The sequence below is a fragment of the Rosa rugosa genome, chromosome 1 (assembly GCF_958449725.1).
Source record: "Rosa rugosa chromosome 1, drRosRugo1.1, whole genome shotgun sequence".
NCBI lineage: Eukaryota > Viridiplantae > Streptophyta > Magnoliopsida > Rosales > Rosaceae > Rosa > Rosa rugosa.
This window is the reverse complement of record NC_084820.1, coordinates 49,080,247-49,101,867: the sequence shown is the minus strand read 5'-3', so window position 1 is coordinate 49,101,867 and position 21,621 is coordinate 49,080,247. Positions and strand designations below refer to the sequence as shown.

The 21,621-nt window shown below is 37.2% G+C and overlaps 1 protein-coding gene and 1 long non-coding RNA gene across 8 annotated transcripts; one reads left to right on the top strand and one right to left on the bottom strand.

Moving 5' to 3' along the window:
- Window positions 1-1,364: 1,364 nt before the first annotated feature.
- LOC133739858 (uncharacterized) lies at window positions 1,365-4,538 on the top strand. 4 transcript variants are annotated; one of them, XR_009860854.1, is made up of 8 exons: window positions 1,365-1,895; window positions 1,970-2,095; window positions 2,543-2,620; window positions 2,920-2,980; window positions 3,184-3,273; window positions 3,562-3,619; window positions 3,744-3,808; window positions 4,249-4,538. It is a non-coding gene; the product is annotated as an uncharacterized LOC133739858 (long non-coding RNA). The 4 variants fall into 4 exon arrangements; XR_009860858.1 differs by having other exon boundaries at window positions 3,734-3,808; XR_009860853.1 differs by having other exon boundaries at window positions 3,726-3,808.
- A 13,763-nt stretch (window positions 4,539-18,301) lies between these two features.
- On the bottom strand, window positions 18,302-20,821 carry LOC133725242 (uncharacterized). 4 transcript variants are annotated; one of them, XM_062152409.1, is made up of 5 exons: window positions 20,619-20,821; window positions 20,488-20,538; window positions 20,194-20,313; window positions 19,849-19,929; window positions 18,302-19,055 (listed from the first exon to the last, which is right to left on the bottom strand). In XM_062152409.1, exons 1-5 carry the CDS (start codon window positions 20,704-20,706, stop codon window positions 18,580-18,582), a joined length of 816 nt encoding a protein of 271 aa, XP_062008393.1. In that variant the 5' UTR covers window positions 20,707-20,821; the 3' UTR covers window positions 18,302-18,579. The 4 variants fall into 4 exon arrangements, with proteins under 4 accessions (XP_062008393.1, XP_062008395.1, XP_062008394.1 ...); XM_062152411.1 differs by lacking the exon at window positions 19,849-19,929; XM_062152410.1 differs by lacking the exon at window positions 20,488-20,538 and having other exon boundaries at window positions 20,619-20,819.
- Between the last annotated feature and the right edge of the window lie 800 nt (window positions 20,822-21,621).

The following is a 21,621-nucleotide window of genomic DNA, read 5'->3' as shown; positions in this document are numbered from 1 at the left end:
CAAGCTTAAATTTATAGTTGTTAATTGTAATTATTTTTATTTGGTTTGAGTGGAATCCTGGAAATTTCTTGATGTTATGAGTTTGGGTGGAAATTTGGGTTTTTTTTTTTTTTTTGAGTTTGGGTGGAAATTAAGTGAAATGTCTAGTTTGCCCCTTTCTGTGGGCCCACTCGCTGACTTTGTCGCTGCCAGCTCATCACTTAACGTCTGATTTGGATGTCTCGGAAAAATTTGGGCACGGCTGATTGAAATTGAAAGCATGGGGGTGTTGCTGATCAAATTGAAAGAGCCTGACATGATGTTGAGTGCAAACCAGAGGGTAGTAAACTGAAATTTGTCCTAAAAAAAAAAAACTGAAATTGGGCCGGACAGAACTGATAGATTCGGTTTCAATTTTGGAGTCTGAAAAAAGCAAAACCGAACTGAAATTCAAGTTCGGTTCGGTGCTCGGTTTAGGCTCAATACCGAACTGAAACAAACCGAACCCACCCCTAGTTGTGATGGGCTACGACAATGTTTCTAGGACAAATTATTTTGGACCTAGAGTTTGGGAGAAGGAGTTTAGTATGACAACAACTTTGAAAAAAAGGAGAAGAGATTGGAACAGCAGAGAGAAAGCTTTGCACTTCTAGCTTAATTGTTTCTTCTTGATACTTCTTAATTCAGTCATCATTACAAGAGTACTGTGACTTGTTGGTAAGTTATAACTACGACATTGTAAAGGTCATAGGTTCAATTCACTATGCCAAAATCCTTATCACACTACACTTTTTAGACAACGAAAAAAAAATTTCCGTCGTGTGATCACTAAAACTGCTTCACACAACAGGTTTAATGAGATTTAGTTGTATAAGGAGGTCATGAATCAATTTTTTTTGGGTCCAAGATTATTGTACAACAGTTATAAGGATTTGTCTGTTGTCTGAATGAGAAAAAAATTCCCCCCTCACCTTGCTCAAATGTGGGTCGAAATTTTGACTCACATTGCACAACAGTGCAGTTGTATATGTTGTATGAGAGTAAGTTGCAAAATAACAAACAACACATTTTTTGTTTCCGTTGTGCAAGGTTGGAAGAAAATCAGATGTACTTCAAAATGAGAGTGATTAGCCCCAAAAAGGCCAATTTTTGGGTAAAATGCTAGTAAATGATTAGAAGCTCCTACAACGGAATGACTTATTTTTGTTGTATGAATGTGTGATGGTAATCCTAGGCGGGAAAAATAAGTTTGTGATTTGCACTAGGTGGGAGATTTGCTTGTTGGATCCCTATGTTGAAGTTTCAGTGTATACTATCAGACAACCAAAAGTAATTTATATGTTGTCGGAATTGGTTATACAAATCAAAAACTAAACTTAAATGCACACAGTCTGCCGCTCTGACAAACTTAATAGCATATTGTCTCCCACGTACTTGGCCATTTTCAACACTTGGGTAGCTGGTCTTCGAGAAAAACAGCAAAACTCATCTTCTTCTAGCATCTGAAAGCAGAACCCGTCTTTTCTCTTAAAGAATCGAACCCATCTTCTTCTCGAAACTTTTCAGCCAAAAAGAACTTCCACAATTCCCCTCTTTCTCATTTCATTCCCCTCTCTGCGATTCTTTGACTCACAAACCCTAAGCCCTCTTTTCTTCGATTTCCGATTTTTGAATTTCAAGAGGCATGTAATTCTCCTCTCTCCGCTATTTAGACTTGAGATTAGGGTTCTTAATACTGAAAAAAGGAGGTTCTTCGATCTGCTGGTTCACTGGGAAGAAGAAGCTGATCAAGGAATGTGAAGGTTAGGTCTTCGAAACCTCCAATAGATCTCACGAGTCACTGGCCGGGGCATCCAAGAAATTCGACGAGATCAAGACGGCGGCGCTCAATTTGGGAAAAGGAGCGAAATGACACCGTAAGGTTCTCCACTCAATTTATCTTTCAATTCTCTGTCTTCATATTCAATTTCAGTTACAATTTTTCCTTCAGTTTCTCCAGCGATGGACATGAGCCTAACGGAGGGGCCAATATTGAAGATCACAGGGAGGACTAGTTTAGAAGGGCTCTGTCGTTTGCCTCACCCAATTCACCTGCCACCACTGTCCAAACCCGCCGGTATATACTAGCTCTCTTCCTTCCTTTTCGAAATTTGATGCTTTTTTTGTCAAGTTTTAATTGATGTGTGCTTCGTTTTGGAGTTTGTGTTATAATTAATGGAATTGACAGGAAATGATACTGAAGCTGTGTTTTAGTTAATTTAGAATTCTGGATTCTAGTGCTTTTCGTTGCAGATAGTTGATTAGGTTGGCAGCAATTTAGCCCAAAGGCAGTTTATTAACACTTTTGTGGCTTTCTTTGTCTGTTTTGCTTTGTTTTTTTTTTGTTCTTTTCTCTTTTCTCAAGACTCTTTCATATTCAAGCTATTCAGTAAAATAATTTCTTAAGTTTTTCCTAATGATATACCATTCATTTTTGTAGCTGCTACACATTGGCAAGTTGTATTCACATATAAGTGCTTCTAATCAAGGACGTTTTTTTTATTTACTTTTAATTGCCATTTAGAGCATGGAAAATCTGATCAGTTTGTCAAGGTCAGCCTCAGATGAAAGAAACGAGGTTATTGTGAAGTTCAATGATAAGGTCAGTAACACTTCCAACCATTTAGGTGCCTAAATAGGATTGTATTAGCTTTGATGCTTTCTGAATTATAATAATTTGTTAATATGCATCAATGAAGAAACATATGTTATTGAAAAAATGTATCCAGGACATATGTTATTTTAAAAATGTATGCTAAATTTGTTTCCAATCGTTGTTAAATGGATTCTGCTATAACTTGAGCTGTCTTTGTTTTTGTCTTGGAAAGAGTCTGAAAATATCATAGCAAGTATTTTTAGGGTGCTTGTTTGACCTCTGTAAATTTCTTGAATTTATGTTAGGCACCAATATGCAAGTAAAGGAATTTTGGAGCACCAACATTGATCTTCATCTCCACCACAGGTAAAAATTGCGGCTTTATAATTGATTGGGTATGAGTCAGTTTTCCTTTTGTTTATCTCATCTTAGGGAACCTAATTAATGGGCACCAGAGCTTAAACAAATAAGTAGTTGTATATGTTGGGTGCTGTTATTCTAGTGTTGGCTTTTGTATTCACACTTTCATAAAGTTTCTGGAACCAAAACTGTGGAATTTATCTATGCAGATACTATGACTTGATTAATCCTATAATGTGCATCTCCCCTGTCCAAAATAGAAGCTGACTGCTGAAATGCAAGCAAGGGATAACACAGAGGTATTTAGTGAGCCAATTAGCTTTCTGTTATTACAAATGATTAGTATTGGAAATTTGGGATTACTGAGTAGATTTAGATTTTACTTTAGTTTTAATGTCTTGATACCTACAAGCCTCATGAATTCTTGGTTTCATTTTGATAGGGCAATCGAGCTGTTGTAGAAATCCAATTTGCAGATTATATTTTTCCTGCTTTTGATCAGTCATGAATCACTTCCTAAGTTCCTATACTAGGTTTTATCATATACACTCACATTGATGACTAATTGAGGGACTCAAACTTTGCAGATTGTCAATGAAGCTACAAAATTCAGATACCCAAGTGGAAACCAATTTAACTGTGGAGGTGAAAACTTCACTTGTTTCATTGCTTTGAAGCTTACTTACGCCAGTCCTCTTGTTATTGTTCATGATCAGTTCCTTGTATAACTTCTTAGGCTTAACCATAACAGTGCCCTAGGGTGTTGTAGGCCATGGTGGACATTACCACTCACAATCTCCTGAAGCTTTTTTCTGTCATGCTTCTGGTATCAAAGTAAGTCTCATCCTAATTGAGATATTTTGCATGATATTTGGGGTTTGAGTGAGTGATAAATGCATTTTCCCACAAGTAAACAGCTCAACTAATTGAAATCATGGGATTTTACATTTCAACAGTAACATCTTACAAGTATCCAGCTGCACAAATGGTATTGTTGTTATTGCTTTTTTTTTTTGGTATGAGATTGGAAACTTGGTTTCTATTATTCAATAGACTAGATTACATTCCAAGCCAAATCTAAATAGCAATGCCTAAGTACTTGAGTGTAGCAGACTATTAATTACATTTTTCAAAAACTTTCATAAGAGTAACAATTTTCTAGTATATATCTTGTTTCGCATCTACTTTAACTTATCAATTCAGGTATGCTGTCAAGGCATGACTATATTGTTATGTTACTCATGGACAGTGTGGCACTGTGGCTTTTTATGTAGGAGTACTGTATACAGCTTCTTGAAACAAGTTGATGTGGTGGCAGAAGCAGAAAAAAAAAAAAAAAAAAAAAAAAAAAGAGCAGCAAGAGCAAGCATTAGTCATGGCCAAAGTGGGCAAGCAATCATAAATAGTCCAATAAACACTAATCCATTTCTAGCACACTAATGTTTTTGTCCCTGATGCAATGTTAGACAATAAATTGTCACCGATTCATGATTTTGTGGAACAATGACTAATACGAGTTGTATCTTGGTGGTTCCAATGTATTTTTGAATTTTAAAATATGGGTTGGAGTATTATCTTCATTTGATTGTTTGCATCAAATTTTATTTCCATTTGATCACTACTGTTCATTAGGTAAAATGGATGTTTAAATGATCATACAACAGATTTCTCGTATATCAGACAATGGTTTTTTCAAAAAATAAGTCTTCTACTTTACTCTCACACAACAGAAAACGCTAGAACTCCGTTGTCTGACAAGTCTTAACAAACAACGGATTTAAACAAGTTCTGTTGTCTGAAGATAGCATCTCAAGTGCCGCGCAGGGCTGCACCTGGCATCTGTCGAGCTATCACACAACAGTTATAACACATAACCGTTGCCTATGTGTTTCTCAGACAACTGTGTTCCACCGTTGTCTGAATTTTCAACAGACAACTGTGTTCCACCGTTGTCTGAATTTTCAACAGACAACGGCTCGCTCTACAACGGTGGCACTCCAAATCACACAACAGTTTTCTTCTGTCGTTTGATAAGGTTTTTGGCATAGTGATTCTTACTATGTATGGAAGGGGTGGACTAAGGCCTCGTTTGTTTCGTGGATTTGAGGACTTGGGAAAGGAAAGTTATTCCTTTCCTTTGTTTGGTAACCACAAAGTCCGGAAATGCTTTCCTGACATAAGGGAAAGTTGGGGGTAAACTCATTCCACTCAAACTTCATGGGATTGAGTTTCCCATCCCATTTCCCAGCATTAATTACAATAATTTTGGACAATAATACCCCAACATTAATTGCTTGAGTACTCTTGGTAGTGTTGAAAATTCATTCTATGTTGTTTTTATTTTAAAATAGAAGGGTATATTATTGAAACATTGATATATTTTTACTTTCCTTTCCTGCACCAACCAAACATCGGAAGGGAAATCAAATGGTATTTCTTGGATGTTTTCCCTGCTTTACCAAACACAGGAAATGAAATCTGACAGGAACTTTAGTTTCCCTTCCCCACAGGAAAGACAAGGGAATTGATTTCCCTTCCGTGAACCAAACGAGGCCTAAGGGTTTTAAAATAATAATAATAATAATACAACTTAATAACCGACTTGCACCACCAACCTTATTTCATGTGGTTAATTGCTAACCACACATTAGCACATAACACTAGAACACTCTAGATGTATAATTACATGATCATTTTAGACTAATCTTGACCGAGTACTTCAAAACATGGTCTAGACTAATCTAGATAGCTACAAAATGGTTTAGAGAACTCCAATGTGCATTATTGTTTTAACAATAACATTTCTAGAATCATCCCGGTATTCCAAGTTCTCTACTTTTCCTTTCTGTTAATATTTAGTGTAGAATCGCTGTAAATTTGTATGTAATTAGATTTTATTTAATTGGGATATCCTGTAATTATGGAAAGTTTGTTTCCTATTAGAGTTAGACTACTCCTCTGTACTTGTATATATACCCTCATTGTGGGATGAATAGAATAATCGAATTAACCCTGAATTGAAGTATTCTTTTCTACTTGGTATCAGAGCAGGTTCAATCCTTTGAACTTGCACTGCATCCTTTGAATCTTGAATCCCGAAGAACACCACAAACCGTTGCGTATCACCACCGTTGAAATCAAACCATCCTGAATTTCAAACCACCATCACTCTACCTTTTTTCAGAAAAAGCAGAAAAAAAAAAAAAAAAAAAAAAAAAAACTTTTTTTTCCAAAACATTCATATCCATCTTGAAACCCTAGAAAATCCTGAATTCCTCAATGGGGCAATCAGAGAAACAGGCTATGGGGCATTGGGTAACTACCGAATTTTCTGTTATGGCTCAACGCAAACAGGGTCCTCCTCTAGGCTTCTCAGGACCTTCTCCACGCCGTCCTCTAGGTAAACCAAATCCATATGCAAACAAAAAGTGCATTATCTGTGGGGAATTAGGTCATAGCAAGGAACGGTGCTATGAAGTGATTGGTTACCCTGATTGGTGGGACTTCACCAATAAACCGCGAAAGAATCTGGGCAAGGCCGCTGTTACTACTACAGAGGAAGTTTACCTAGACAATGCCTCCGCTAATGTAGCGCAGTCAGATATGAAGGGTAAGGTTACTTTTAATAGTACATGGATAATTGATACAAGTACATCTGACCATATGACCAATGACCCTAGTGTTGTGAAAAACCTTAGACGTTCCCCTCAAAACGTTGTCTCTACTGCTGATGGTACTCCAACTCCTGTCACTGGAGAAGGTTCTATTGCTTTATCTGATACCTTAACCCTTGAATCTATCTTAGTTGTTCCATCACTAGATTATAATCTCCTGTCTGTTGGTCAAATTATTTTAGCTCTTGCATGTATTGTGACCTTATATCGGTCTTTCTGTGTGTTTCAGGACATTCTGACTCGGCAGATTCTTGGTTATGGTGTTAGAAGGGGGAAATTATACTATATGGATCTGACAGAGACTGGAAAGAAACAGAAGCATCTTTTGGGACAAGCTAATCAGATCAACGGGGTAGAGAATACGAAGGAAGCTGTATGGTTATGGCATCGCCGTTTAGGTCATCTATCCTTTAGTTATCTTAAGAAGCTGCAACCCCATTTGTTTTTAGTTGTTAGTGATTTGGATTTCCACGGTGACATTTGTGAACTGGCCAAGAGTCACTGTATTTCATATTCACCAAGTCTTAATAAAAGTCATGTTCCTTTTATGAAGATTCACTCTGATGTTTGGGGTCCTGCGAAAATTCCTTCTCTTTTTGGAGCTCGGTATTCTATGACGTTTATTGATGATTGCACTCGCATGACATGGGTGTCATTACTGAAGAATAAGAGTGATGTATTTGGAACGTTTACTGAATTTCACAAAATGGTGGCAACTCAGTATCAACAATCCATCAGAGTGTTTCAGTCTGACAATGGTGGAGAGTTTGTGAATGGCCCTATGATTGAGTTTTGTCGGTCACATGGAATTAGTCATCAAACCTCCAATTCTTATAATCCTCAACAGAATGGTTTAGCAGAACGGAAGAACAGGCAGTTGATGGAAGTTGTTCGTGCTTCCTTGTTTGGCATGAATGTACCTCGGTCTTGTTGGGGAGAAGCAGTGAAATCAGCAGCATATCTTACCAACCGTACTCCTTCACGGGTGCTTGAGTTTCAGAATCCTCATCAGAAGCTTCATACACTTTTGACCATCCCTTCTATGCCTAATTTGGAGCCCCGGGTGTTTGAGTGCACAACTTATGTTCATATTCCCAAGCCTCAACGCAGTAAGCTTGATCCCCATGCCCGTAAGTGTATATTTGTTGGTTATGCTGAATTCCAGAAGGGTTATCGATGTTATGATCCTCTTACTGGCACTATACATGTCTTTCTTGATGTTGCTTTTCGTGAATCCGAGCCTTATTACTCAGGGGGAGCTTCTCAGTCTTCCCTTCAGGGGGATAGAGGTTGTGAAGAAAATCCTCGTTCTATTATTGATTTTGATGACTTTGAAGACTTGGAAAATTTGGAGGAACGATTTAAAGGTAGAAATTCTGAAACAGAAAATGCAGTTGCCGAATAGAGTGTTGTGAATTCCAAAATAGAAAATGCAATTGCCGAACAGAGCGTTGTGAATTCTGAGACAGAAGAGACGACTTTTCTGGATAGTTTGAATCAAAATCAAGACGTATTTGAAGCTCACACACAAGATATTCCCTCTTCTGCATCACCAACTGAAGATCCCGGTCAGAATGATCCACCTCAGGTACCCCTAAACTTTAATGAGTCTTCTGGGTTAGAGAGTGTCGGACCTAGGAAATCACAAAGGGTTACCAAGGGAATTCCTAAGAAACAATATGAACCAAATATCGAAGCCAAAGCAAAATACCCTATAGCTAATTTTATGTCTAACCATAGGATTTCTGGGTCACATGCACTTGTTGTTGATCAATTATCTACTGTATCTATTCCTAGTAACGTGCAGGATGCATTGACCGATCCAAAATAGACCAAGGCGATGAATGAAGAATTGGAAGCTCTTCAAAAGAATGCAACATGGGAGCTAGTACCTATGCCAGTTGGAAAGAAGAATGTAGGATGTCGTTGGGTATTTACTATGAAGCATAATGCAGATGGAACTATTAATGGATATAAGGCGAGGTTAATTGGTTGGCAAAGGATATACGCAACGCTATGGGATTGATTATATATGAGGAGACTTTTGCACCTGTGGCAAAGATTAATACTGTCCGGATTCTAATCTCACTTGCAGCAAACAAAGATTGGCCCTTGCACCAGTTTGATTTGAAGAATGCGTTTCTTAACGGGAATTTGGAGGAAGAAGTGTACATGGATGTGCCCCCAGGTGTTAAGAATTACCCAAGTGACGTTGGCAAGGTGTGTAAATTGAATAAGTCTTTGTATGGCTTGAAGCAGTCTCCAAGAGCTTGGTTTGGAAGATTTTCAAAGTCCATGAAAGTCTTTGGATGCAGACAGAGCAATTCTGACCATACCTTGTTTATCAAACGTAAGAATGGTAAGATTACAGCTCTTATTGTGTATGTTGATGACATGATTATTACAGGGGATGATCTGAAAGTGATGAATGAATTGCAAAAGTATCTGTCAAAGGATTTTGAAATGAAGGATCTGGGACAACTGAAGTATTTTCTGGGTATTGAAGTTGCAAGGTCTAAGAAGGGGATTTTGCTTTCACAAAGGAAGTATGTCCTTGATTTACTTGCTGAAACGGGGATCCTGGACTGCAGACCAATGGAGACACCCATTGAGATGAATCACAGACTTGCTATTTATCCTGATCAAGTTCCAACTGATATAGGGAGGTATCAACATCTTGTAGGAAGGTTGATTTATCTTTCACATACTAGACCTGATATTGCTTATGTTGTGAGTGTTGTTAGTCAATTTATGCATTTTCCTAGTGAAGAACATATGAATGCAGTCTTTCGTATTTTGAGGTACTTGAAGATGGCGCCAGGTAAAAGGTTATTGTTTCAGAAAAAAGATGAATTGGAAGTTGTTGGGTACACAGATGCAGATTGGGCTTGTGATAAAACTGACAGACGTCTACATCTGGGTACTTTACTTTTGTTAGAGGGAACCTTATCACTTGGTGTAGCAAAAAGCAGAAAGTCATTGCCAAATCAAGTGCAGAAGCTGAGTTCCGAGGTATGGCACATGGAGTCTGTGAAATGTTGTGGATTTGTAATGTCTTGAAAGACCCAGGTTACAAGCATAAAAAGCCTATGGATTTGTATTGTGATAATACACTTGCCATTGAGATTGCACATAATCCAGTTCAGCATGATAGAACAAAGCATGTGGAGGTTGACAGTCATTTTATTAAAGAAAATCTAGACAGAAAAGTTATTCACTCTCCATTTGTAAACTCAAAGGAGCAATTAGCTGATGTTCTTACTAAAGGAGTGTCCAAGAAGGTATTTGACAGCTCGGTTGACAAGTTGGGCATGATAGACATCTATGCACCAACTTGAGGGGGAGTGTAGAATCGCTGTAAATCTGTATGTAATTAGGATTTTATTTAATTAGGATATCCTGTAATTATGGAAAATTTGTTTCCTATTAGAGTTAGACTACTCCTTTGTACTTGTATATATACCCTCATTGTGGGATGAATAGAATTATCGAATTAACCCTGAATTGAAGTATTCTTTTGTACTTTTAGTTCTGAACCCTAGCACACTGCAAACTGGGAATCAAGAAAGAGCTACATAAGGTATTTACCAGCAGAATGATGCATAACAATAAATTCGATCAATCTATATACCAAATCCCATTAAAGGATTGATACTGTATCAGCAATCTAAATCAGCCGTCATCATATGAAGGATATGAGTTTTTTTTTTTGGATCAAATCATCATCCATACTTCATTCCAGCAAAAGAAAAGTTACAAGCAGGAATGCAATATAGTACAACAGCCAAAAGACCTACTTCTAACTCAAGTCCGTTCAACTGATCTAGACATACCTTCCAAATTCTAAAAACAAAAAATGGAGCTAAAACTCTCCAAAACACCAATAAGACAAATGACCACAATCCAGCAAAATGGGCCACAGCATGGTTCGAGCCAACGCCGGCATACCAATTGAGTCATGACTCAGACCCAAGAAGGAAGAATGAGCACCAGTCATCTCGGCCTCGTCCGCTAGTGTCATGACTCAGACCCAAGAAGGAATATAATATGTTTAGAGGATCATCATCACAATAGGCGTTGGTGTATGGACACATTGAAGCACAACAAGACCCAAAAAGGGTCACCACGAACAACAACAGAAAACTAAACTAAACTAGAAACTAAAAAAAAAAAAAAAAACGCACACGCCAGGTCCAGACCCAAGTTAGATCAGAGCCAAGCTAATTCCAGAAACCGAATCCAAAGAAGAGTCCAGATCCAAAATCAGCTAAACCTAACCCAAACATCGGCCTAAACTCGCTTCAAACCCCTGCCGCAATCCGGATCTGCCATCACCTTCCTCCAACCTTTGCTGCTAGCCTTCTGATCCCCGAACAAGAGCCGACAACGCCGTCGATGGACCACAACAGACCCGCGGCCTCTCCTCCTAACGCAAACACTAATGGGACAAGCCGTCGACATAGATCGAGATCCAAAACAAAAGGAAATCCGATCTATTCGATGGCTGCCCAGACTACCCGATCCGAACAACTGAATACCGGATCGGGATTAACAACCCCCAAAACAGCCTCCATTCCCCCTGCCATCACCGGATCTGAATTATTATTCGTATCATTACTCTGCCATAGAACACAAACCACTAGATGTAATGTGAAAGCATAGAGTAGTTAACTTCATAATAAAACCTAAAGAGGCATAATGGAAGATTTAGTCTATCATGTAACAAATCTGCTTTGTTGATGCTGTAATTGTGTGTTTTAGTCCTTTTTTGAGAATTTTCATTTCATCAGCTGAATGCCAATTTACTATTGCCTGGGACATTTTCATGTGGAGAATGGTAAATTCTCAATTCAAATTAAGCTTTGATTTCAACCATTTGTGTGATTTTTCTTTTCTTTTGTACTTTTTTTTTTAAATTTTAATGAATGGCTAAGATCTTGATTGAACATGATTAATCTTTTTTCTTGGAAAAAGTATGTCTGTCAGTTTGAGTGGATAATGCAGTTATTCTTTTGGTATACAAAATTCAATTATATATGCAAACTTTTGGTTATCGAGTGTGTTCAAGTAACATAATGTAACATAAATACTGTATCGATAGATTGATAGGAAGTATTGACTGCAAGTTTATCTTCATATGATAGCTTATATGTTGGAGTTGAAGTAATGTAAAAATTTTACTTGAAACTTTGCTCTTACATGATAAAATCAGATTCCAAATATAAGAAAACAAAGGTAAGCACACTGATATTGTGACTTTTGGGAGATGTAATCTAATGCAGACTCGGAAGAAATTGTAGACCAGCTCCAATGGCATATATGGGTTCTCTCAAGAAGAATGTGCTAACATTGATAAAGTTGTTAACATTGTGAAAAAACCTCAAAAAGCAATATGGTGAAGATAATGAAACTACTGGAGAGCAGATAAAGACTCTAGATATAGCAGTACCTGAAGGTGGGATTCACATGAAGATGGCATTCATTTATGGGAATGATAGAGAACTTTTTGTTGCATGCGATTATTTAGCTATTTCACATTCTTCTGTACACTGGATTTGAATAGCTTGAATTCACTTTCAGATTTAATATTTTATGATCCTGTCAATGTTCGTTCTCTTTGGTATAGAAAATCGAAATTAGGTCTTACAGTTGCAGCATGTTTTGGAGACTCTTAGAATGGTTCTTAGATCAATGATAAAGCGTTTTTTTTTTTTTTTCATTAGATTATGAATTACTCTATTACGTATAAATTCAGAAAAACATGTCAATCCTGCAGCATCGCGCGGGTTTCCTTGCTAGTATAAAATATATATAGAACCCACGCAATACAAGACCATATATATACATATATATAGAATAGAACAATAGCAAAGATCTTCTGAGTCAAAGAAAGGCAATGATCTTCAAGTGGCAACGTCGATCTCCGGCATAATATCATTTCTTTTTCTTCAGAGTCTGGCTTTTATTTTTGTGTTTCCTCTGAGTCCGACTTTTAATTTTTGTATGATGTTTCTTTATGCGATCCTGATGTTCTGTCTTCTGAACTTGCTCTGGTTCTGGTGCTGTGTAATTGTCAAAGTCTATGTACTCTGCATAGACAATTGGTTCTGCTATGTAATCTTCTTCTAGGTGGTTACGATAGCTCTCATCGAAGGTAGACGCCTCCACCGCACGTCCTCCCCACTTACCGCACATCCAACAATGAGTCGCAGTAGGCTGCAATAACTCATAACGACACAAGTCACATATTACTAGATAGTCAGGGCCAACAGTTGCACCAGGTGGAACACACTCCAAGTACGGGCAACGAATGTGTTGGTGGTCATCACCACAAATCCGACACCCTTCTTCTGGCTTCTCCTTCGCCTTCTCCTTACCGCCGGCTGCTGATCTCGCTGTGATTCCAGAAATGTCCATATCTAAGGGCTTGGTGCTCGGGTGAATGTCTCTTGCAATATGATTTGTTTCCCTCCTGTCTTGGAGGTAGGTATTTATAGACAAGAATATGACAAAACATAACACTATATATCCTATTAGGAATAGAAATCCTAATCAAACTAGAACTAGAAATCCTAATCAAACTAGAACTGGAAATCCTAATCAAACTAGAACATGTAGGTCTTTTTTATTTTTAATGTTTTATTCTTTTTTCTTTGCTTCTTTTCTATTGAAAAAAAAAAAAAAAAAAAAAACATGTACTTTTTATTTTTAAATTAAAAAATTTATATCATAATATCATATCATTAAATCCCGCCAAACCTCTCTCTGTCTCATCCAAACCCTACAGATATGCGCTAGGGTTTCTATTAAATGGTCCCTCATTTAGGGACACGTGCGTGTTCTTATCCAGCTACTCGATCAGCTTGCGTATATGAGCTGGCTTTCTAGCTCTCAGCCATCATCATTGAAAATACTAGTTTCTTTTGCTTGCTATTTCATTTTTCTCTCTTTGAATTCTGGTGAACTTAAGAATTCTCTCCCTTGCAATTCATGCGTAAATTTTCATCACATGCAGTTCAACCATTTATAATTGGAGACCTTTTTGGTCACTCATTTATATGAAATAAACTAACTGTACAAGGATCAAAATCCCTCAAATTTTCCTTAAAAGTTAACCTTATTAAAAAAAAAAGAAAAACAGGTGTTCCGTCGCTCCATTCAACATAAAAGTAGTAAAATTTATCTCTTTACCCCTATCTAACAGACAACTCTCAGACTCTCCCAGGGGTGGATTCAAGGGGTGGCAAGGTTTGGCAGTTGCCCAACCTCAATCTTTTGAGCTGGTTAAGAAGCTTAAGGCGAAGAAGACCTTTGGGTCTGTTAAAAATGGCAGAAATTAGGCAGAAATGAATAACAGCGTTGAGGAAGAAGAAGATGATGCCAAGGCCAATTTGATACCCAAACTCTCAGACGTATCAATGTGATACCTAAATTCTTATATTGATATCAACGAGGTACCTCCGTACAATTTCCGTGACGGTCCCGTCAAATTGATGACGTGGCAAGTACATGGAGATAAAAAAAAGAGGTAAAAGACCAAAATAACCTCTTCTCTTTTTTTTTTTTCTTTTTTTTCTTTTTAAATTGAATTTCTCAACCAATCTCTCTCTCTCTCTCACTATGGCTCTGCCGCACTCTGCTTCTTTGGCCGGAATCCGCTGCTTCTCTACCCGTACAGATCATTGGAGTAACATTTGCAGATTGATTTCTTTACATAATAAACACCCAATGGAAACTAAAGCCACCCAGAGTTCATCAGTTGCTTCTTCTACGACTTCATTTGGGAGCTCGAAGAGACGGTGTGGGTTTGGACGGAGAGCAAGCGACGGCTTCCATGGAGAGAGGCTGGATCACCTTCGTGTTTCAAAGTCAGAAACTTGCCGATGACTGGTCTTCAATTGCTTTGATAGATCCTCTTTTGATCAAAGAGGGAGGGATTTTCAAAACCGGCGGTAAACGATAAATCACCAAATTTCATATCGTACGTATACGATCATCAGGCCACGATTTCAAGCCTTCGTCTTCTCTGATTCCAAACCAGGTATGGAGCTTTCCAAATTCCCTAATTTCAGCCCCCAATTATGTTCATTCTGTATTGCTTCGAATTTTTGTGATAAAGATTAAAGCTTTAGAACAAAACAGGGGTGAAATTCTAGTTTGTGAGTAATGTAGTTTGCTTTCTTTGCTTTTAGCTTCACAGTGGTGATTTTCTGCTCCTCCCAAGGAAAAGGAGGATACTGGAGAGGATATAGCAGTTTATGGTTCAGATAGTGCTCGAAAAACCGAGAATAGTGGGCAGGATGATTCTTTTCATTCTGTGGAATCTGGACAAGTCCAGGAAACAATTGATAATGGAGGAACTGTACCCGAAAAGATGGATATTGAGATGACAGCAGCTGATGAAGATAATGTGGTAGTATCAGGAAAAGGGGGTGGCTGAGAATGTTGTTGTTGATTTGTTGGATTGGCAGGTGATACCGGCGCACAAATTGTCTGAATCGATTCGATAATGAGAGAGTTGGGTGCTTATTTACTTGGGCATTAAGGATTCATGGAATTGCTTGTTTGGGTTGATTCCCTCTGCTAATTGCTCTGGCTGTTCCATTTATGGTACAATCATTCCAATTCCAGGTTCTTTATTCATTTCCTCATTGAGATTTGTAGGATTGCTAATGCTTGGATGAGTTTCAAACAAAGATACCAATCTCTAATAAATGGTTCTTTGCGAGTCTGGATTTGCCTGATTTGGGCTAGAAGAAAATCCCAGAAGAAGAAGAATAAGAGAAGAAGAAAAAGAAGAAAAAAAAATGAAAAGAAAAAAAAAATGAATTAGCCAAAAAAGAGAGGATAAAAAGTCTATTTAGCCCTTTTTTTTGGGCCCATGTGCTTGTCACGTCAGCAAACAGACGGAGCCGTTAGAGATTTTGGACGGAAGTATCACGTTGATGCCAATTTAGGTCTTCGGGTATCACATTGATACTTTTGAGAGTTCGGGTATCAAATTGGCTTTGGCAGAATAGTTTGGGGAGGGTACCTGAATTTTTCTCTTCTTTTCCTGGAAAAGAGATCCTCGAAACGATGCCGTTTAGAAATAGTTTCATTAAACAAAACAATGTCGTTTTGGACTGTTTGAAAAATTAATTATAAAAAAATTCAAAGGCACAGTCTATCTCTCTCTATTGCTATTGGTTTTTATTTTTCTTCCTTCCAAGTGCGCAGGTTTCATTTATCAAATTTATTTTCTTATCCTAATTAATGAATCAAGTGAAGCTGATGGATGTTCATCAACTCATCGAGATTCATTGATTATTTTTGGGCGCGGCTATTGCCAACATATTATTTTCTTTGTTCACCCTACTTGCTCATTACACCCTACATTTTAATTTCAGTTATTAAATTTACTTATTTAACTCATTTCTCTTTCCAAAAATATCCTTATATGACATATCCAATTAAAAAATAAATATTTTTAACGAAAATCTCTCATTTAATTTATACTCATAAAAAATTAAAATTTATTAAAGTTTCCTAATAAAATCATAATCTAATTTACTCCCATTTAAAAAAAAAAATTTCTTTCAATTTCAATGTTTTTTTTATTTTTTTTTTATCAGGAATTTCAATGTTCTCTATTTCAATTTATGTAAAAAGATTAGTAAATTTACAACTATGATCAATGAAGAAGAGATTGATTTTTTTTTCTTCGTGTTTTAAATTTTTATTTTCGGTGTTCATAAAGAATTTTGCAAAGATTTTGATGAAGTTAAAGATAATGGTTTTGTGAGTTGAATAACGAATTAACGATGACGAGGCAACAAAAAGACAAAAAAATAGTAATAAATTCAAATTTGGATTGAGAAGATAAAGATTAATGCTATCCAATGAGAAATTAAGTAGTTTTTGTATTTAATTAATTACTTATACATTTATTTTTTTTCTTACATATTTAGATTTAGAAAATTAGTGTACTTATTAGTCATTTTGCACTTGGGTAATATAGTCTTTCAATAATTCAAATGTTTGTAGGGTAAACAAAGAAAATGGTAGGGTGGCAATAGCCGCACCCTTATTTTTTTGTTCTTAAAGAATTTTTTGAATTATAGTAAATAATATTTATTTGTAAATTATATATATATAAATATATACAGATCCTATCCAGAGTGAGGCCGTTCTGGAATTAAAGTGCGAGGTTGGAGTTTAGGGCCACTTTTCGGTCTCATATCCACATCTTGACCTTTCAGTTTTTAGGTACTAATGTATAGATCATCTCTGCAAAATTTCAGCCAAATTGATGGTCGTTAAGGCATTGATAACTACCTTATAGCTAGTACGGTTCAGGTTGGACATATTCAGTTCGTCCACTGGTTTAAGCGAGTTAGATACTTTAAAGATCATCAATTTGGCTGAAATTTTGCAAAGATGATCTATACATTAGTACCTAAAAACTGAACGGTTGAGATGTGGATATGAGACCGAAAAGTGACCCTAAACTCTAACCTCGCACTTTAATTTCAGAGCGAGGCCTCGCTCTAGATAGGATCTGTATATGTATATACATATCCTATATTAACGTGTGAAGTTCGAGTTTTTGGTCACTTTTCGGTCGCACATCCACATCTCGACCGTTAAGTTTTTAGGTACTATTGTATAGATCATCTCTGCAAATTTTCAGCCAAAATGATGATCATTAAGGCATTGATAACTCCCTTAAAGCTAGTACGGTTCAGGTTGACAGATTCAGTCTGTCAATTGGTTTAAGCGATTTAGATACCTTAACGATCATCAATTTAGCTGAAAATTTGCAGAGATGATCTATACAATAGTACCTAAAAACTGAACGGTCGAGATGTGGATATGCGACCGAAAAGTGACCAAAAACTCGAACTTCACACGTTAATTTCAAAGCGGAGCTCCGCTCTGGATATGATCTGTATATATATATATGTTGTGATCAATGAATTTTTATTGATCTTCACCTATAAGAGTAATATTCTTTTGCTATTGAATGACCGTTTAATTTTAGTCTCGCCCATCCTGCTAAAAGTTTATGAATCCGCCACTGGACTCTCCCTCTTTCGAATTCAACCATTGGCTGGAGATTCTGCTCAAGCTTTCTTAATTCTCACGTTCAAAGGCTTCAACAACTTTGGGAGGAAAAGCTTATTTTTATTGAACTGTAATCTCCAAATCTCAGCTGTACCGTAACCTCCAGTTTTCAATTTGATTTGGCAATTTGCAACTTTCAACCTCCCTTACTACAAGTGCGAACTACGTTGAACAGTAGAAGACGTTTCTTTTCCCCCCTACAGTGGAAGTTTTATTTTTATTTTTTAGTGTCCCTTTTTTTTCGTGCTTTTTTCTCTTTCTTTCAGACGTAGCAGCTTAACCTATAACATAGTCTAGATCACGGATTTCTCTTTAGAATTCAGTTGTATAACAGCCTTCTACCTTTCAACTTCTCTTAACGAGTGAATTTCAAACTAAAAGGAGGACATTCAACCCTGGCTATTTTTCATTTCATATTTCAATTGCACAGTGACTTGTGCCTTTGAACTTCGTTCAATGAATGAATTTCAGACCAAAGTCAAACCAAAGATAAAAGAAAAAGATATATCAAGACAAAACATGTGTACGAAAACAGAAAAACTGCATAGGCAAAAAATGAAATCCTGCAACCATTATAGAAAGAGTAAAAAATAAAAACTACATGAAGGGTCCATCCATCAAGTAGTGTTTAAGTTACTGCAACCAAATCCCCTTCTGGAGCCAATATCTTTAACCAGAGCAACCAACACATCGTTAAAAGCTCAACTAAAACAGAGGCCATGTTCTCTTGGCATCCTCCCACTGGTGAAACTTAATTACATGCCCGCATAAATAACTTGTCATGAGTCATATCACTAGTGAAGCAAATTTACTTGCACAAATAACTTACAATGAGGAGGACTGTGCCATTACAGGTTTTTGTTGTGTGTACTTGTCTGGGTCCATGTACTCTGCCGTAACTGGTTCTTCAGGTTTTTGTTCTGGGTACTTGTCTGGGTCCATGTACTCTGCCGTAACTGGTTCTTCTATATAAAATTCATCTAGGTAGTAACGAAATCTATAATCAAAGGTAGACACCCCCACCACACGTCCTCCCCAATAACCGCACGACCAACAACAAGCCGGAATAGGCTGCTTTAACTCATAACCACATTCGCCACATACTACTAGATAGTCAGGGCCAACAGTTCCGCCAGGTGGAACCAACTCCAAGTATGGGCAACGAATGTGCTGGTGATCATGACCGCAGATCTGACATCCTCCTCTTTCGGTGACGACAGAAGTAGAAGAAGCAACTGCAGCCACTTTTTTATTGTTTTTGTCTGACACTCCAGTAGCCTTTGGTTCTTTGGACTTGATGCCTGCTAATTTGAGGTTCTATTGTTAGATACCAAATAATAAATAAAAGAAAGAATTCTGATGCTGCTAACAGTACCTACTAGCAACTTGATTTATCATAAATTGTTAATTTTGCTGGATATAAAAATGACATCAAAGAACACATCTCCCACCCCCCCCCCCCCCCAAACAAAAAAAAAAAAAAAATCAAAGTAATGTTACATCTACACCCAGTATAAATGAAAACAGAAACTGCCCAAGAAATCAAACCAATTGCACGTATACTGGTATACATTTATAAAACATAGGCCAATTAGAGAAATACTGGGAAATAATCCCCCGGCTGGAGAGCACATGTTATTAATGATCCATACACTGCCAAGTATGTCATCTCACCCATTTAAATAAAGGCCCTTTTACGAATTGTTCTTTCTCATTCAAATAATGCAAACAGAGACAGTACTACCTCAAGGTTATTAATGGCAAAGCTATGAATCAATTTGTACAAACAAGAGAACTCAATTATAACTTTAGTTTGTCCAGATGTGCGAAAGGAACTTACAAAAACAATGTTTGATCGAGAATTATACTTGAATAACCAAATGGATCAACAAGCTTTCTTAACTCAAGTCATTGATCAAGGACAAAAATGAAGCAAGGAATACACAGAAATTTTGAACCATCAATAATGGCCAAAGATAAAGTAAAACATATAGATATGGGACTTTTTCATTGTCAATCTTTATCTATCACTCATAGCCAACAAAATAGTGAAAAACATAACACTATATTGAAATCTCAGTCCATTGATAATACCTAGACCAATGGACGCTCCCTTATCTTTTCGATTGCGCCTTCGAGAAATACGACCTTTTGGTCCAGAGCACAACCGTTTCCCTTTATTTGAGATGAACTTCAAAATTAATAGGAAGGAAGCTTAAATGATATAAACATAATCATGGGCAACAAAGTCAAAGACGTAAAATTCTCAAATCTGCCCGTACTTATTCTTAGAAACTAATAAAATTACAATATATGCAACATTCTTAGAAAAAGCTAGAGCTTCGGCTCTCTAGGCATAACATATCTCCCAGAAACCAAGTCTACTACATAAACCAAAAGCATCATACATATTTTTACTATAAAAAGAGAAGGAAGTACCTTTGTTTCCCAGAGAAAGGGCGGCTAATTTAGGGTTGAGACTGGCTGCAGCAGCACTGATGTCTGGTTTTGCGGGGTGTGCAATGTCCTTGCCGGGTTTTTTCCCTAGGCGATCTGGCTCTGCAACAACAAAATTCTACTACATAAATCAAGTGTGTGTTGCACAGGATTAGGGGGTTTTCTGGGAAACGAAAATATTGTAGCGCTTGAGGAACGAAATTCTACAACATAATAAACAACATGCTAAGTAAATATATTTTCAATATTACAATAGAAACGAAGCAATTTGCATACCCTCCAGGACCAAATCAGTATGATCGGTGATCGGTGAGACCTTTGTTTTGGCTGATGGATAGCACAAAATTACTGATTGCGGCAACGAAATAAACCACAAGATTAAAGAGAAGAGGAAGGAGTTTTCATACCCTCGGAGCTATTGGGCTGCCCCATCGAGATCTCATCGTCCGACGCTCCTCTCAATTTTGCAATCGCCCCTGAGAAATTGCTATCCATGTCTTCAGAGATCGAATCGGATAGGGATTTAGGGTTTCTTCCGCCGTCTCGGTCTCGCTTTTTGTGTGTATCGTCGATTTCACTTTATTTAGTTGTGGCGTTGGGCCGGTTTTCTTTTTGAGATATTTTCATTTTTCACGGAGGGTTATTTATGCAAAATTTTGATAAATAACCTGTTTTAACTTTTAACCATTCAAATTCAAACTGACTTTTAACTACGTTTTTCAAAAAAGTTGAAAAATAACCATATAAAGGAATTAAAAGTCTCAAATACCCTCATTTAAATTTCTCTCTTTTCTCATCATTATTATAAATATACAAAAGTAAAATGGGATTGTCACTGTTCAATGAATAGTGATGAACAGTAATACAGTGTCGTGACTCTTTTGCCCTTCCATTCGATGCCTTTCTACTTGAGTACCTCAGAGGCTCAGACAGGTGTTCGTCTCCTGTTGGACTCCGCGTGGCTCTGTTTCTTTGCTGCACGAACAGAGAGCAAAGAGAGTTCAAGAACGATCGAGAGAGAGGTGATATTCAAAGGCTTTGCGTCTTTGCTCCGGAGAAGTACAGAGAGGGTGAGAGGTGAAGAACAATAGGGAGAGAAGACCCATTTCAATTCGATCCGTTTCGACTTCCGCTAAGCTACGCTCTCTTTGGTTATGTTTTCAGGTATTTTGACCCATTTCAATTTGATCACTTTCGGTGTTTTTTTTTTTTTTTTTTCATGTCGTCAGGTTTTTTGATTGATTTTCCGGGTTTGAGCCTTCATGCAGCTGTAATGTTTTGTTGAAGTTTTTTTGTTTTTGTTCACTCTCGGTTGAATCAGACTTCAAACTTAATTTTTTGTTATAATGTTGAAACCAGCTGTAATGGATTTTGGTATGAGGAAGAGCGTAATGGATTCAGTACCTGCAT